At 52.1% G+C, this 15,772-nt stretch overlaps 2 protein-coding genes across 2 annotated transcripts; one reads left to right on the top strand and one right to left on the bottom strand.

Annotated features, from left to right (window-relative positions):
- Positions 1–1,157: 1,157 nt before the first annotated feature.
- On the bottom strand, positions 1,158–5,179 carry CD2BP2 (CD2 cytoplasmic tail binding protein 2). The gene is made up of 7 exons (XM_075284024.1): positions 5,100–5,179; positions 4,960–5,023; positions 2,675–2,810; positions 2,233–2,390; positions 1,661–2,162; positions 1,489–1,583; positions 1,158–1,415 (listed from the first exon to the last, which is right to left on the bottom strand). Exons 1-7 carry the CDS (start codon positions 5,147–5,149, stop codon positions 1,305–1,307), a joined length of 1,116 nt encoding a protein of 371 aa, XP_075140125.1. The 5' UTR covers positions 5,150–5,179; the 3' UTR covers positions 1,158–1,304.
- Positions 5,180–5,576: 397 nt separating this feature from the next.
- LOC142216809 (sesquipedalian-1-like) lies at positions 5,577–15,466 on the top strand. The gene is made up of 2 exons (XM_075284842.1): positions 5,577–5,754; positions 14,919–15,466. The coding sequence occupies exons 1-2, from the start codon at positions 5,745–5,747 to the stop codon at positions 15,464–15,466; spliced, it is 558 nt and encodes a 185-aa protein (XP_075140943.1). The 5' UTR covers positions 5,577–5,744.
- Positions 15,467–15,772: the final 306 nt, after the last annotated feature.

Genomic DNA, 15,772 nt, shown 5'->3' with positions numbered 1-15,772 from the left:
CCGGGACTGTGTGGACTGGTGTCAGCGGAACCAGCTCAGGATTAATGCTGGGAAGACCAAGGAGATGGGGGAGGACTTTAGTAAGCGGAGAAGGGCCCCGAATCTGGTGGAGATCCAGGGGATGGGCAGTGAGATAGTCAGGACCTATAAGTACCGGGGTGCGCTCCTCAATAATAAGCTGGAGAGGGCCGATCACCTGGAGGCGCTGCACAGAAAGATGCACAGCGGGCTCTAACTGCTCAGGAGGCCGAGGGGTCCGGGGGCCACTTCTTAGGGTCTGTGGGGTCCGGGGGCCACTTCTTAGGGCCTGTGGGGTCCGGGGGCCACTTCTTAGGGCCTGTGGGGTCCGGGGGCCACTTCTTAGGGCCTTTTCCATCTTCTCCGGAGTGGCCTGCGGGGGGCGCTGTATACCAGCCAGGGATAGGAATAGACTTGTCAGGCTGGCTAGAAGGGCCGGCTCTCTCCTCGGGGCCCCTGGGCCCAGTACAGGTGGGGGGGGTGACAGAAGGACACTGTCCGTGGTGACCTCCATGCTGGAGAACATCTCCCACCCCATGTATGAGACGTGATAGCACCGGGCAGTCCTGTCAGTGACCGACTGCTGCCCCCCAAGTGTGAGAAGGAGCTATCGGAGACCCCCCCCCGCGGTCAGGCTGTATAATCTACACCAGGCCGAGCGCAGACACTCCGCACACAGGACTACATGCTCCTGAAGTTGTCATCTCCTCCTACTATCTGCTCCGCCTGGATGTTCCTGCTGTCACTGCGATGTCTCTTTCTATTAGTATTGGATTCTCTGCTGCGGTAACACCGACTATCCTGGGGGAGACGCTATTATAGGGTTATCTTATCTATGTACATGTCCTCTCTGGACAAATGATGTGCTACGTGTAGTACTAACGCCCATCATAGACAGAAGGACAGGGGTCCACGTGGTTGTGACCAGTCAGTCTCACCTTTACCTTCCCCAGACACATCACGGAGCCCTGAGTAGCCACAATTGCTGGTCACTGGTCGTTCTTTCTTGTTGGTATTAGCCCGTGGCCACACCACAAGACTGGCCCTATGATGTCAGTAACACAGTCTGGTCCTTGTCACAGTTACTCACCCATTGTCAGCAGACAGACGACTGCGCCGTCCTATAATCCGCACAAAGATTTATAAAAGTCCTTTATTACAAACACGTCGCACCACTCAATATCAGCGCACACAAGCCTCAGATTCACACGCAGGACGGACGGCCATGACACCAGGGAGGGCGGTGGCGGCGGCCACACAAGCTGTCCATAGCCAGCCACCCGCCCTCATACATAGAGATCAAAGTCTAGTCGCAGGGAGTTGTAGAACTGTCCAGTGGAGCTGTCCACCCGCCGGCAGTACACGCCTTCTGAGAAGTAGCCGCCATCCACCCATTCCTGGAGGAAGTACATACATGAGCTACAGGACATACATGTGAGGGGAGGAGCTTAGTCTAAGTGCTCTTCTTACCTGCATCTGGGCACTGGTGAATGGGCCATACAGCTCAGCCCCTTCCTCGTTCTCCCATTTATACTCCCACATGACTTCATCCGCTGCTGCTACCGCTATGGAGAGAGCAGACAGTCAGAGTTACGGCAGCTGCGGTGGCCATCGCCACGCTCTTGGGCTAAGACCTCATTACCTTCTTTAGTCGCCAGCTTCTCCTCTTCCACCTCATCAGCAAACATGTCGAGGGCTGGCGCGGGGGGCGGCTCCAGGGAACGCAGTTTGTAGGCCAACTTCTCGTACGAGTCCTGATACACGTCATACACCCCCAGCGCCACCATCTGGTCTGCCAGAGAGATGAGTCGTTCCAGAGGCGCCATCTTTTTTTCTGGCTCGGCCATGTCTTGTGATTTCTCAGTGCTCGGCTCTGCAGCCTCGTCCACCCGCACGTCTGTTCCGTCCCCGGGCTGCCTGGACTCTTTCGTCTGCACTCTCTTAACCCTCTGTGTCCCGGCTCTATTTCGGGCTCCACTCCCACCCAAACGCTGGATGCCTTTGGCTACAGTTTCCCCCGGTTGTAAGACCTTCAGGATCTCCTCCAGGATGTTCTTCATCTCCATCGGTGCTCGGCCTTCATCTGAGTCCGACTCCTCATCCGCAGAACCAGGAGGCGGAGCATTCCGCTCCTTAATGCGAACCTGAGAAGCAGAGGAGTGTCAGCGGGTGTGGTGGGTGTGATGGTCGGCACTCCACAACTAGGTCCCTTACCCAATCAATGTTCTCCAGCCAGTGGTCTCGGATTTGGGCTTCCTTACGCAAGAAATAATTCCCCTCGGAGTCAAAATGTCCTTCCTCCATCTCTTCATTGAGGTTGAAGGGAGTTATCTGGATCCCACCCTCTGACTCCAGAGTGGCGTTCTCCTGCCCTGTGTGACAAGACAAAAATAGAATCCCACAAGATCACAGGTGGCCCCTCCTCCCCTCTACACATGGTATGGACCAGGAGGCTCCAGAGAGGTGGCAGTGTAATGAGGGCCGGGTCTGACAAGCTGTAAGTATACAGTATATACCGTCACCGGGACTTACTCACTATAGTCTGCTCCACCACTCACCGTGGCGCTTTATAGCTCCGCCTACTAACTCCGCCCCTTCAGCCCCCTCACAGTGACAATACGTGGAACATAATCTGCACCAAACGTTGGGCCCTCACCTTCCACATCCTCTGGGGCCAACATGTTGTACTTGGAGGATTCTCCAGATTCTTCCTCTCCATCATCTTCCTCATCACTGTCCAGAGAATGTTTCCCCTTAAAGCGGCTGCCGGGACCCCCGACCGTCTCCGGAAACTGAAAGAGTAAGGGGGGGGGGGGGGGCACAAAAATACCATAAAAACACCACCCTGTGATAAGACCGTCTGTCCACCCCTTCCATGATGTAATGGAACGACCCAAGACAGACCCCCCCCCCCACAACGTCCCCTTCTCGTGGCCCCCCCAGTATAACGTCCTCTTCTCGTGCCCCCCCCCCCAGTATAACGTCCCCTTCTTGTGCCCCCCCCACAGTATAACGTCCCCTTCTCGTGCCCCCCCCACAGTATAACGTCCTCTTCTCGTGCCCCCCCCCCCAGTATAACGTCCCCTTCTTGTGCCCCCCCACAGTATAACGTCCCCTTCTTGTGCCCCCCCCACAGTATAACGTCCCCTTCTCGTGCCCCCCCCAGTATAACGTCCCCTTCTTGTGCCCCCCCCCACAGTATAACGTCCCCTTCTTGTGGCCCCCCCACAGTATAACGTCCCCTTCTTGTGCCCCCCCCACAGTATAACGTCCCCTTCTCGTGGCCCCCCCCCACAGTATAACGTCCCCTTCTCGTGCCCCCCCACAGTATAACGTCCCCTTCTCGTGGCCCCCCCACAGTATAACGTCCCCTTCTCGTGGCCCCCCCACAGTATAACGTCCCCTTCTCGTGGCCCCCCCACAGTATAACGTCCCCTTCTCGTGGCCCCCCCACAGTATAACGTCCCCTTCTCGTGGCCCCCCCCACAGTATAACGTCCCCTTCTTGTGGCCCCCCCACAGTATAACGTCCCCTTCTCGTGGCCCCCACAGTATAACGTCCCCTTCTCGTGGCCCCCACAGTATAACGTCCCCTTCTCGTGGCCCCCCACAGTATAACGTCCCCTTCTCGTGGCCCCCCACAGTATAACGTCCCCTTCTCGTGGCCCCCCACAGTATAACGTCCCCTTCTCGTGGCCCCCCACAGTATAACGTCCCCTTCTCGTGGCCCCCCACAGTATAACGTCCCCTTCTCGTGGCCCCCCACAGTATAACGTCCCCTTCTCGTGGCCCCCCACAGTATAACGTCCCCTTCTCGTGGCCCCCCACAGTATAACGTCCCCTTCTTGTGGCCCCCCACAGTATAACGTCCCCTTCTTGTGGCCCCCCACAGTATAACGTCCCCTTCTTGTGGCCCCCCACAGTATAACGTCCCCTTCTTGTGGCCCCCCACAGTATAACGTCCCCTTCTTGTGCCCCCCCCCACAGTATAACGTCCCCTTCTCGTGGCCCCCCACAGTATAACGTCCCCTTCTCGTGGCCCCCCACAGTATAACGTCCCCTTCTCGTGGCCCCCCACAGTATAACGTCCCCTTCTCGTGGCCCCCCACAGTATAACGTCCCCTTCTCGTGGCCCCCCACAGTATAACGTCCCCTTCTCGTGGCCCCCCACAGTATAACGTCCCCTTCTTGTGGCCCCCCACAGTATAACGTCCCCTTCTTGTGGCCCCCCACAGTATAACGTCCCCTTCTTGTGGCCCCCCACAGTATAACGTCCCCTTCTTGTGGCCCCCCCACAGTATAACGTCCCCTTCTTGTGGCCCCCCCACAGTATAACGTCCCCTTCTTGTGGCCCCCCCACAGTATAACGTCCCCTTCTTGTGGCCCCCCCACAGTATAACGTCCCCTTCTTGTGGCCCCCCCACAGTATAACGTCCCCTTCTTGTGGCCCCCCCACAGTATAACGTCCCCTTCTTGTGGCCCCCCCACAGTATAACGTCCCCTTCTTGTGGCCCCCCCCACAGTATAACGTCCCCTTCTTGTGGCCCCCCCCACAGTATAACGTCCCCTTCTTGTGGCCCCCCCCACAGTATAACGTCCCCTTCTTGTGGCCCCCCCACAGTATAACGTCCCCTTCTTGTGGCCCCCCCACAGTATAACGTCCCCTTCTTGTGGCCCCCCCACAGTATAACGTCCCCTTCTTGTGGCCCCCCCACAGTATAACGTCCCCTTCTTGTGGCCCCCCCACAGTATAACGTCCCCTTCTTGTGGCCCCCCCACAGTATAACGTCCCCTTCTTGTGGCCCCCCCACAGTATAACGTCCCCTTCTTGTGGCCCCCCCACAGTATAACGTCCCCTTCTTATATATATATCCCCCCTTGTATATTATAATAGTATGACCCAGGACAGCCCCGCATGTTACAAGCCCCGCCCGCTCCTCACTCTTCTCTTGCTTCTCTCCTCATCTTCCGGCAAATCATCGAACGTCACTTTCCTCTTTGACATCCTGTAGGGGTAGAGATGACGTCAGAGGTGCGGCGCTGTCGGGGTCTCCCTCCATACACGGCCGGGCCGCCACTTACCTGCTGCTCCGCTCACTCGCGCTAATTGTTTTGACTGATAAAGATGACATCAGACGCACAGGAAGTACGTCATTGGAAGGTCCATTATATCCGGGTCACGTGTCGCAGCTGCTCGCGTACCTTACGGACACCGCCCACTGATTAGCGCCCCGCCCACGGACCTCCCCGTCTACTGAAAGGGGCTGAAAAAGGAAGAGGAACGCCCCAATATCTAACCCCGCCCAGTGTCTGGCTCCGCCTAATATCTAACCACGCCCAATGTCTAACCCCGCCCAGTGTCTGGTCCCGCCCAATGTGTAACCCCGCCCAATGCATATCCTCGCCCAATATCTAACCACGCCCAATACCTGGCTCCGCCTAATATCTAACCCCGCCCAGTGTCTGGTCCCGCCCAATATCTAACCCCGCCCAGTGTCTGGTCCCGCCTAATATCTAACCCCGCCCAGTGTCTGGTCCCGCCCAATATCTAACCCCGAAACACAATAGAAAAAAATGGCCAAAGAATAAATGCAATCAACGATACAAAATCTATCAAATATATCAATTGTATTCAATAAATATTAACATTGCTGATGCCTCCTGAGGAAGAGACGTTGATGCGGGGCACAGTATGGAGACCGGGATTTGGCTTTTCCCTTACACACCATGGCTACAGGTATTACATACGCTTCCTTTTGTGATATACGCTAACTATATGGTTATGGGCTGTCACTATCCTATTAATATTATAAAAAATGTTTGTGGGTTCGTGTGTTTGTTCCTCAATCACGCAAAAACCGCTCCACCGATTTGGCTGAAATTTTCCACAAACATAGTCACTACACTGGATTGCGCAATAGGCTACTTTTCGTCACAATAGCGCACATACGTTTTTCCCAGGACCCCCACAAAACCCAAACTCACATCACTATCTCTGCAATCTCACACACTTTGGACCATAGCAAGCCACAAAATTCCTATTACCCTCTACAGCAGAGGTCAGCAACCCCTGGCACACATGCTAAGAGTGGCACTCCTGCCATATTTCACTGGCACGCCAGCAGCACAGGACCTGCAAGAGTTACATGAAGTCTCTGCTAGAGCTGAGGCATAAGGACACTCCCCTTCTCTCACTGCCCTCCAATGAGAGGGCTGCAGGAAACCCAGGGGGTGGAGCTTAATCGCTCAGTCTCTGCCTGCTATAGTGATAGCTCCTGCCATCTGCACCCTGCAAAGGCTCCCCGAGGAGGAGAGGAAGCTGCTAGCAAAGTGACAGTAACAAGCACACAGCTCCCTTCCTTTAGTTCCTATTCTCATTAATGTCAGGCATTTGGGGTTATTAGTTTAGTGTTAGTAACTCCATGTGCCTCACATTAATAGGAATAACCCCCATCATGTCCCTCATATTAACCCCTGTGTGTCTCACATTAATAGGAATAACCCCCATCATGTCCCTCATATTAACCCCTGTGTGTCTCACATTAATAGGAATAACCCCCATCATGTCCCTCATATTAACCCCTGTGTGCCTCACATTAATAGGAATAACCCCCATCATGTCCCTCATATTAACCCCTGTGTGCCTCACATTAATAGGAATAACCCCCATCATGTCCCTCATATTAACCCCTGTGTGTCTCACGTTAATAGGAATAACCCCCATCATGTCCCTCATATTAACCCCTGTGTGTCTCACATTAATAGGAATAACCCCCATCATGTCCCTCATATTAACCCCTGTGTGCCCCATATAAAGGTTACTAATATGTGAGACATATGGAGGGACTAATAAAAGACCTCAGTAATGAAGATACTTAATTATTACCTCCAAGTCTCTCACATATCAGTAACTAGAGATGAGCGAGTACTGTGGGGATCAGCCGATCTGAACAGCACGCTCCATAGAAATGAATGGATGCACCTGGTACTTCCACTTGGACGTAGCCGGCGCGCTTAACCCCCTGTGTACCGGCTACGTTCATTCATTTCTATGCGAGCGTGCTGTTCGGATCGGCTGATCCCCACAGTACTCGCTCATCTCTATCAGTAACTCTTACACAGGGGTTAATGTGAGGGACATGATGGGGTTAATTGTTATTAATAAGAGGCGCATGGAGTTACTAAACTGTCATGCACAGGGCCAGACTTTATGTGGCTGCTCGAGAGTATCCTGTGCCCAAAACTGACATGTACTGGCGCAAAATAACAAATCATACAATGTCATATATCAAAGTATATTAACCTGAAATACCTCTGTCCCAAAGTCACTATGTACAGTTTATACCAACACCGTATAGCGGCTGAAATACAAATTACATCCAACACAAAAGTCTCATGTGCTCTCAGAATTACAGCAACAACAAGATACAAAGTTACATTTCATATCCCAGACCTTATACACAGTACGAAAACCTTACCCGCGCCTGTATATACCCACTGCTACAATCACCGCAGACAAAGTCGCCGGTACCAGCTAGTATAGTATATAAGTGACACAGGGTATATACAGTATAAGTATCGCCCCCTGCAGTCCTGTCAGATAATCCTCGCTGTCCCCAGATAATGATTACACAGCACAGACTCTTATATAGTATATAAGTGACACAGGGTATATACAGTATAAGTATCGCCCCCTGCAGTCCTGTCAGATAATCCTCGCTGTCCCCCAGATAATGATTACACAGCACAGACTCTTATATAGTATATAAGTGACACAGGGTATATACAGTATAAGTATCGCCCCCTGCAGTCCTGTCAGATAATCCTCGCTGTCCCCCAGATAATGATTACACAGCACAGACTCTTATATAGTATATAAGTGACACAGGGTATATACAGTATAAGTATCGCCCCCTGCAGTCCTGTCAGATAATCCCCGGTGTCCCCCAGATAATGATTACACAGCACAGACTCTTATATAGTATATAAGTGACACAGGGTATATACAGTATAAGTATCGCCCCCTGCAGTCCTGTCAGATAATCCTCGCTGTCCCCAGATAATGATTACACAGCACAGACTCTTATATAGTATATAAGTGACACAGGGTATATACAGTATAAGTATCGCCCCCTGCAGTCCTGTCAGATAATCCTCGCTGTCCCCCAGATAATGATTACACAGCACAGACTCTTATATAGTATATAAGTGACACAGGGTATATACAGTATAAGTATCGCCCCCTGCAGTCCTGTCAGATAATCCTCGGTGTCCCCCAGATAATGATTACACAGCACAGACTCTTATATAGTATATAAGTGACACAGGGTATATACAGTATAAGTATCGCCCCCTGCAGTCCTGTCAGATAATCCTCGGTGTCCCCCAGATAATGATTACACAGCACAGACTCTTATATAGTATATAAGTGACACAGGGTATATACAGTATAAGTATCGCCCCCTGCAGTCCTGTCAGATAATCCCTGGTGTCCCCCAGATAATGATTACACAGCACAGACTCTTATATAGTATATAAATGACACAGGGTATATACAGTATAAGTATCGCCCCCTGCAGTCCTGTCAGATAATCCTCGCTGTCCCCCAGATAATGATTACACAGCACAGACTCTTATATAGTATATAAGTGACACAGGGTATATACAGTATAAGTATCGCCCCCTGCAGTCCTGTCAGATAATCCTCGCTGTCCCCAGATAATGATTACACAGCACAGACTCTGTATATAGTATATAAGTGACACAGGGTATATACAGTATAAGTATCGCCCCCTGCAGTCCTGTCAGATAATCCTCGCTGTCCCCCAGATAATGATTACACAGCACAGACTCTTATATAGTCTTATATAGAGCCCCCCCAGTATAACATCCCCTTCTTGTGGCCCCTCCACAGTATAACGTCCCCTTCTTGTGGCCCCCCCACAGTATAACGTCCCCCTCTTGTGGCCCCCCAACAGTATAACGTCCCCTTCTTGTGGCCCCCCACAGTATAACGTCCCCTTCTTGTGGCCCCCCACAGTATAACGTCCCCTTCTTGTGGCCCCCACAGTATAACGTCCCCTTCTTGTGGCCTCCCACAGTATAACGTCCCCTTCTTGTGGCCCCCCACAGTATAACGTCCCCTTCTTGTGGCCCCCCACAGTATAACGTCCCCCTCTTGTGGCCCCCCCACAGTATAACGTCCCCTTCTTGTGGCCCCCCACAGTATAACGTCCCCTTCTTGTGGCCCCCAACAGTATAACGTCCCCTTCTTGTGGCCCCCCCCACAGTATAACGTCCCCTTCTTGTGGCCCCCCCACAGTATAACGTCCCCTTCTTGTGGCCTCCCAAAGTATAACGTCCCCTTCTTGTGGCCCCCCCACAGTATAACGTCCCCTTCTTGTGGCCCCCCCACAGTATAACGTCCCCTTCTTGTGGCACCCCCACAGTATAACGTCCCCTTCTTGTGCCCCCCCCCCACAGTATAACGTCCCCTTCTTGTGCCCCCCCCCCCCACACACACACAATATAACGTCCCCCATCCCTTTGTAATAACTTTATTAACACGTTATGTCACAGGGCAGGACCCCGGATGGCCCATGATGCTTTGCTGACCTGTCAGGTGATTGCCAGCACAGGTGAATGAGATTACCAGCCCCCACCCCCAAAGACAGTCCATGTGACTGCTGCAAGGAGGAAGTGTGACAGCACACAGGGAACTTCAGCACGAGACAGCCGGGGACCGGATCAGACATACAGCAGAGACTGCAGAAAGAGACAGCCGGGGAGATCACACACAGGTGAGACAGCCAGAGAGAGAGAAGACATGGGAGAGACTGCAGAATGAGACAGCCAGAGAGAGATCAGACACAGGAGAGACTGCAGAATGAGACAGCCAGAGAGAGATCACACACAGGAGAGACTGCAGAATGAGACAGCCAGAGAGAGATCACACACAGGAGAGACTGCAGAATGAGACAGCCAGAGAGAGATCACACACAGGAGAGACTGCAGAATGAGACAGCCAGAGAGAGATCAGACACAGGAGAGACTGCAGAATGAGACAGCCAGAGAGAGATCAGACACACAGGAGAGACTGCAGAATGAGACAGCCAGAGAGAGATCAGACACAGGAGAGACTGCAGAATGAGACAGCCAGAGAGAGATCACACACAGGAGAGACTGCAGAATGAGACAGCCAGAGAGATCACACACAGGAGAGACTGCAGAATGAGACAGCCAGAGAGATCAGACACAGGAGAGACTGCAGAATGAGACAGCCAGAGAGAGATCACACACAGGAGAGACTGCAGAATGAGACAGCCAGAGAGAGATCACACACAGGAGAGACTGCAGAATGAGACAGCCAGAGAGAGATCACACACAGGAGAGACTGCAGAATGAGACAGCCAGAGAGAGATCACACACAGGAGAGACTGCAGAATGAGACAGCCAGAGAGATCAGACACAGGAGAGACTGCAGAATGAGACAGCCAGAGAGAGATCAGACACAGGAGAGACTGCAGAATGAGACAGCCAGAGAGAGATCAGACACAGGAGAGACTGCAGAATGAGACAGCCAGAGAGAGATCACACACAGGAGAGACTGCAGAATGAGACAGCCAGAGAGAGATCAGACACAGGAGAGACTGCAGAATGAGACAGCCAGAGAGAGATCACACACAGGAGAGACTACAGAGTGAGACAGCCAGAGAGAGATCAGACACAGGAGAGACTGCAGAATGAGACAGAGAGAGATCAGACACAGGAGAGACTGCAGAATGAGACAGCCAGAGAGATCACACACAGGAGAGACTGCAGAATGAGACAGCCAGAGAGAGATCAGACACAGGAGAGACTGCAGAATGAGACAGAGAGAGATCAGACACAGGAGAGACTGCAGAATGAGACAGAGATCAGACACAGGAGAGACTGCAGAATGAGACAGAGAGAGATCACACACAGGAGAGACTGCAGAATGAGACAGCCAGAGAGAGATCAGACACAGGAGAGACTGCAGAATGAGACAGCCAGAGAGAGATCACACACAGGAGAGACTACAGAATGAGACAGCCAGAGAGAGATCACACACAGGAGAGACTGCAGAATGAGACAGCCAGAGAGAGATCACACACAGGAGAGACTGCAGAATGAGACAGAGAGAGATCAGACACAGGAGAGACTGCAGAATGAGACAGCCAGAGAGAGATCAGACACAGGAGAGACTGCAGAATGAGACAGCCAGAGAGAGATCAGACACAGGAGAGACTGCAGAATGAGACAGCCAGAGAGAGATCACACACAGGAGAGACTGCAGAATGAGACAGCCAGAGAGAGATCACACACAGGAGAGACTGCAGAATGAGACAGCCAGAGAGAGATCAGACACAGGAGAGACTGCAGAATGAGACAGCCAGAGAGAGAGATCAGACACACAGGAGAGACTGCAGAATGAGACAGCCAGAGAGAGATCAGACACAGGAGAGACTGCAGAATGAGACAGCCAGAGAGAGATCACACACAGGAGAGACTGCAGAATGAGACAGCCAGAGAGATCACACACAGGAGAGACTGCAGAATGAGACAGCCAGAGAGATCAGACACAGGAGAGACTGCAGAATGAGACAGCCAGAGAGAGATCAGACACAGGAGAGACTGCAGAATGAGACAGCCAGAGAGAGATCACACACAGGAGAGACTGCAGAATGAGACAGCCAGAGAGAGATCAGACACAGGAGAGACTGCAGAATGAGACAGCCAGAGAGAGATCACACACAGGAGAGACTGCAGAATGAGACAGCCAGAGAGAGATCAGACACACAGGAGAGACTGCAGAATGAGACAGCCAGAGAGATCAGACACAGGAGAGACTGCAGAATGAGACAGCCAGAGAGAGATCACACACAGGAGAGACTGCAGAATGAGACAGCCAGAGAGAGATCAGACACAGGAGAGACTGCAGAATGAGACAGCCAGAGAGAGATCAGACACAGGAGAGACTGCAGAATGAGACAGAGAGAGATCAGACACAGGAGAGACTGCAGAATGAGACAGCCAGAGAGAGATCACACACAGGAGAGACTGCAGAATGAGACAGCCAGAGAGAGATCAGACACAGGAGAGACTGCAGAATGAGACAGCCAGAGAGAGACACACACAGGAGAGACTACAGAGTGAGACAGCCAGAGAGAGATCAGACACAGGAGAGACTGCAGAATGAGACAGAGATCAGACACAGGAGAGACTGCAGAATGAGACAGAGAGAGATCACACACAGGAGAGACTGCAGAATGAGACAGCCAGAGAGAGATCAGACACAGGAGAGACTGCAGAATGAGACAGCCAGAGAGAGATCAGACACAGGAGAGACTGCAGAATGAGACAGAGAGAGATCAGACACAGGAGAGACTGCAGAATGAGACAGAGAGAGATCAGACACAGGAGAGACTGCAGAATGAGACAGAGAGAGATCAGACACAGGAGAGACTGCAGAATGAGACAGCCAGAGAGAGATCACACACAGGAGAGACTGCAGAATGAGACAGCCAGAGAGAGATCAGACACAGGAGAGACTGCAGAATGAGACAGCCAGAGAGAGATCAGACACAGGAGAGACTGCAGAATGAGACAGCCAGAGAGAGATCACACACAGGAGAGACTGCAGAATGAGACAGCCAGAGAGAGATCAGACACAGGAGAGACTGCAGAATGAGACAGAGAGAGATCAGACACAGGAGAGACTGCAGAATGAGACAGCCAGAGAGAGATCACACACAGGAGAGACTGCAGAATGAGACAGCCAGAGAGATCACACACAGGAGAGACTGCAGAATGAGACAGCCAGAGAGAGATCAGACACAGGAGAGACTGCAGAATGAGCCAGAGAGAGATCAGACACAGGAGAGACTGCAGAATGAGACAGCCAGAGAGAGATCAGACACAGGAGAGACTGCAGAATGAGACAGCCAGAGAGAGATCAGACACAGGAGAGACTGCAGAATGAGACAGAGAGAGATCAGACACAGGAGAGACTGCAGAATGAGACAGCCAGAGAGAGATCACACACAGGAGAGACTGCAGAATGAGACAGAGAGAGATCAGACACAGGAGAGACTGCAGAATGAGACAGCCAGAGAGAGATCACACACAGGAGAGACTGCAGAATGAGACAGCCAGAGAGAGATCAGACACAGGAGAGACTGCAGAATGAGACAGCCAGAGAGAGATCAGACACAGGAGAGACTGCAGAATGAGACAGCCAGAGAGAGATCAGACACAGGAGAGACTGCAGAATGAGACAGAGAGAGATCAGACACAGGAGAGACTGCAGAATGAGACAGCCAGAGAGAGATCACACACAGGAGAGACTGCAGAATGAGACAGCCAGAGAGAGATCACACACAGGAGAGACTGCAGAATGAGACAGCCAGAGAGATCACACACAGGAGAGACTGCAGAATGAGACAGCCAGAGAGAGATCAGACACAGGAGAGACTGCAGAATGAGACAGAGAGAGATCAGACACAGGAGAGACTGCAGAATGAGACAGAGAGAGATCAGACACACAGGAGAGACTGCAGAATGAGACAGAGAGAGATCAGACACAGGAGAGACTGCAGAATGAGACAGAGAGAGATCAGACACAGGAGAGACTGCAGAATGAGACAGAGAGAGATCAGACACAGGAGAGACTGCAGAATGAGACAGCCAGAGAGAGATCACACACAGGAGAGACTACAGAGTGAGACAGAGAGAGATCAGACACAGGAGAGACTGCAGAATGAGACAGCCAGAGAGAGATCAGACACAGGAGAGACTGCAGAATGAGACAGCCAAAGAGAGATCACACACAGGAGAGACTACAGAATGAGACAGCCAGAGAGATCAGACACAGGAGAGACTACAGAATGAGACAGCCAGAGAGAGATCACACACAGGAGAGACTACAGAATGAGACAGAGAGAGATCAGACACAGGAGAGACTGCAGAATGAGACAGCCAAAGAGAGATCACACACAGGAGAGACTGCAGAATGAGACAGCCAGAGAGAGATCAGACACAGGAGAGACTGCAGAATGAGACAGCCAGAGAGAGATCAGACACAGGAGAGACTACAGAATGAGACAGAGAGAGATCAGACACAGGAGAGACTACAGAATGAGACAGCCAGAGAGATCAGACACAGGAGAGACTACAGAATGAGACAGCCAGAGAGATCAGACACAGGAGAGACTGCAGAATGAGACAGAGAGAGATCAGACACAGGAGAGACTGCAGAATGAGACAGCCAGAGAGAGATCACACACAGGAGAGACTACAGAGTGAGACAGCCAGAGAGAGAGCAGACACAGGAGAGACTGCAGAATGAGACAGCCAGAGAGAGATCAGACACAGGAGAGACTGCAGAATGAGACAGCCAAAGAGAGATCACACACAGGAGAGACTACAGAATGAGACAGCCAGAGAGATCAGACACAGGAGAGACTACAGAATGAGACAGCCAGAGAGAGATCACACACAGGAGAGACTACAGAATGAGACAGAGAGAGATCAGACACAGGAGAGACTGCAGAATGAGACAGCCAAAGAGAGATCACACACAGGAGAGACTACAGAATGAGACAGCCAGAGAGATCAGACACAGGAGAGACTGCAGAATGAGACAGAGAGAGATCAGATACAGGAGAGACTGCAGCGCTAGTTCTAGCGTCCACATGCAGGGAGCGTTGCGATGGTTCTGACCCAGCTGCAGTTCTTGGTCCTTCTGCTCCCCCGCTGAGTCTGTGTGTGATCCGGCAGGGTGCGAGGTGACAGAACAGCAGCAGTCCATAGACCTGCACCCCCTGCCAGGAGGCCTCGGTCCCGCTCACTTGTCTCAGTTTTTCTCTTTGTCCCTTTCAGAGGCTGCAATGAAGCTGGAGACCAGTTCACGACTTGCTTGTTGCACCCCAGAGAAGGAAGGCTACCTGCTGAAGAAAGGTGGGCGCCATGCTTCCTACCATCGCCGCTGGTTCATGCTGTGCGGAAACATGCTCCTGTACTGGGAACGGCAGGGAGACCCCCACCCTCTGGGGCTCATACTACTGGAGGGCAGCACAGTGACGCTGAGGAACTCCAAACTGGAATTTGCCTTCTCACTCTGCTCCGTCTCCCGGGTTTACAAAATGGCAGCTGAGAGCCAACGAGAACTGGAGCTGTGGGTTAGGGCCTTACTTAGTGCCAACCTGGGTTACACCAAGACCCTTCTGGGAGAACTCCGCACTCAGTACCTGAGCCTCACAAAGGGACACATTGAACTGTGCTCAAGAAGCCAGACAGATGAGTTCTCTGGTGAGTGCCAATGGGGAGCCAGGTTTGGAGTGCTGCATCAATGGCTGGGCGAGGAGGTGGCCCGGCTGCGAAACGCCAACCGTATAGACTCACCCAGAAATGAGATTCATGTACCCTAAAGAAATTCCAAAATAAAGAAAGAAATTATGAGTCAAAGAGAGCGCACGCGATACCCCCGCCACTCTCCGCGTCCCCTAATGGATCTAAAATATGCAGATTGTAAATGCATAGCAACTGAGTCACCAGATAACAGGCAGGGCGTGGTCATCACTGAGTCACCAGATAACAGGCAGGGCGTGGTCATCACTGAGTCACCAGATAATGGGCAGGGCGTGGTCATTACTGAGTCACCAGATAACAGGCAGGGCGTGGTCATCACTGAGTCACCAGATAACAGGCAGGGCGTGGTCATCACTGAGTCACCA

This window comes from Leptodactylus fuscus, chromosome 8, assembly GCF_031893055.1.
Source record: "Leptodactylus fuscus isolate aLepFus1 chromosome 8, aLepFus1.hap2, whole genome shotgun sequence".
Taxonomy (NCBI): Eukaryota; Metazoa; Chordata; class Amphibia; order Anura; family Leptodactylidae; genus Leptodactylus; species Leptodactylus fuscus.
Note: the sequence above shows the minus strand (reverse complement) of the source record. Positions and strands in the feature narration are given on the sequence as shown.

Excerpts from the sequence above, each read along its gene's own strand:
- CD2BP2 (XM_075284024.1), bottom strand. The coding sequence starts at position 5,149 with ATGTCATCTTTATCAGTCAAAACAATTAGCGCGAGTGAGCGGAGCAGC. Across the intron at positions 5,024-5,099 it reads GCGAGTGAGCGGAGCAGCAG|GATGTCAAAGAGGAAAGTGA; the intron begins GTAAGTGGCGGC and ends CTACCCCTACAG. Across the intron at positions 1,416-1,488 it reads TCACCAGTGCCCAGATGCAG|GAATGGGTGGATGGCGGCTA; the intron begins GTAAGAAGAGCA and ends TACTTCCTCCAG.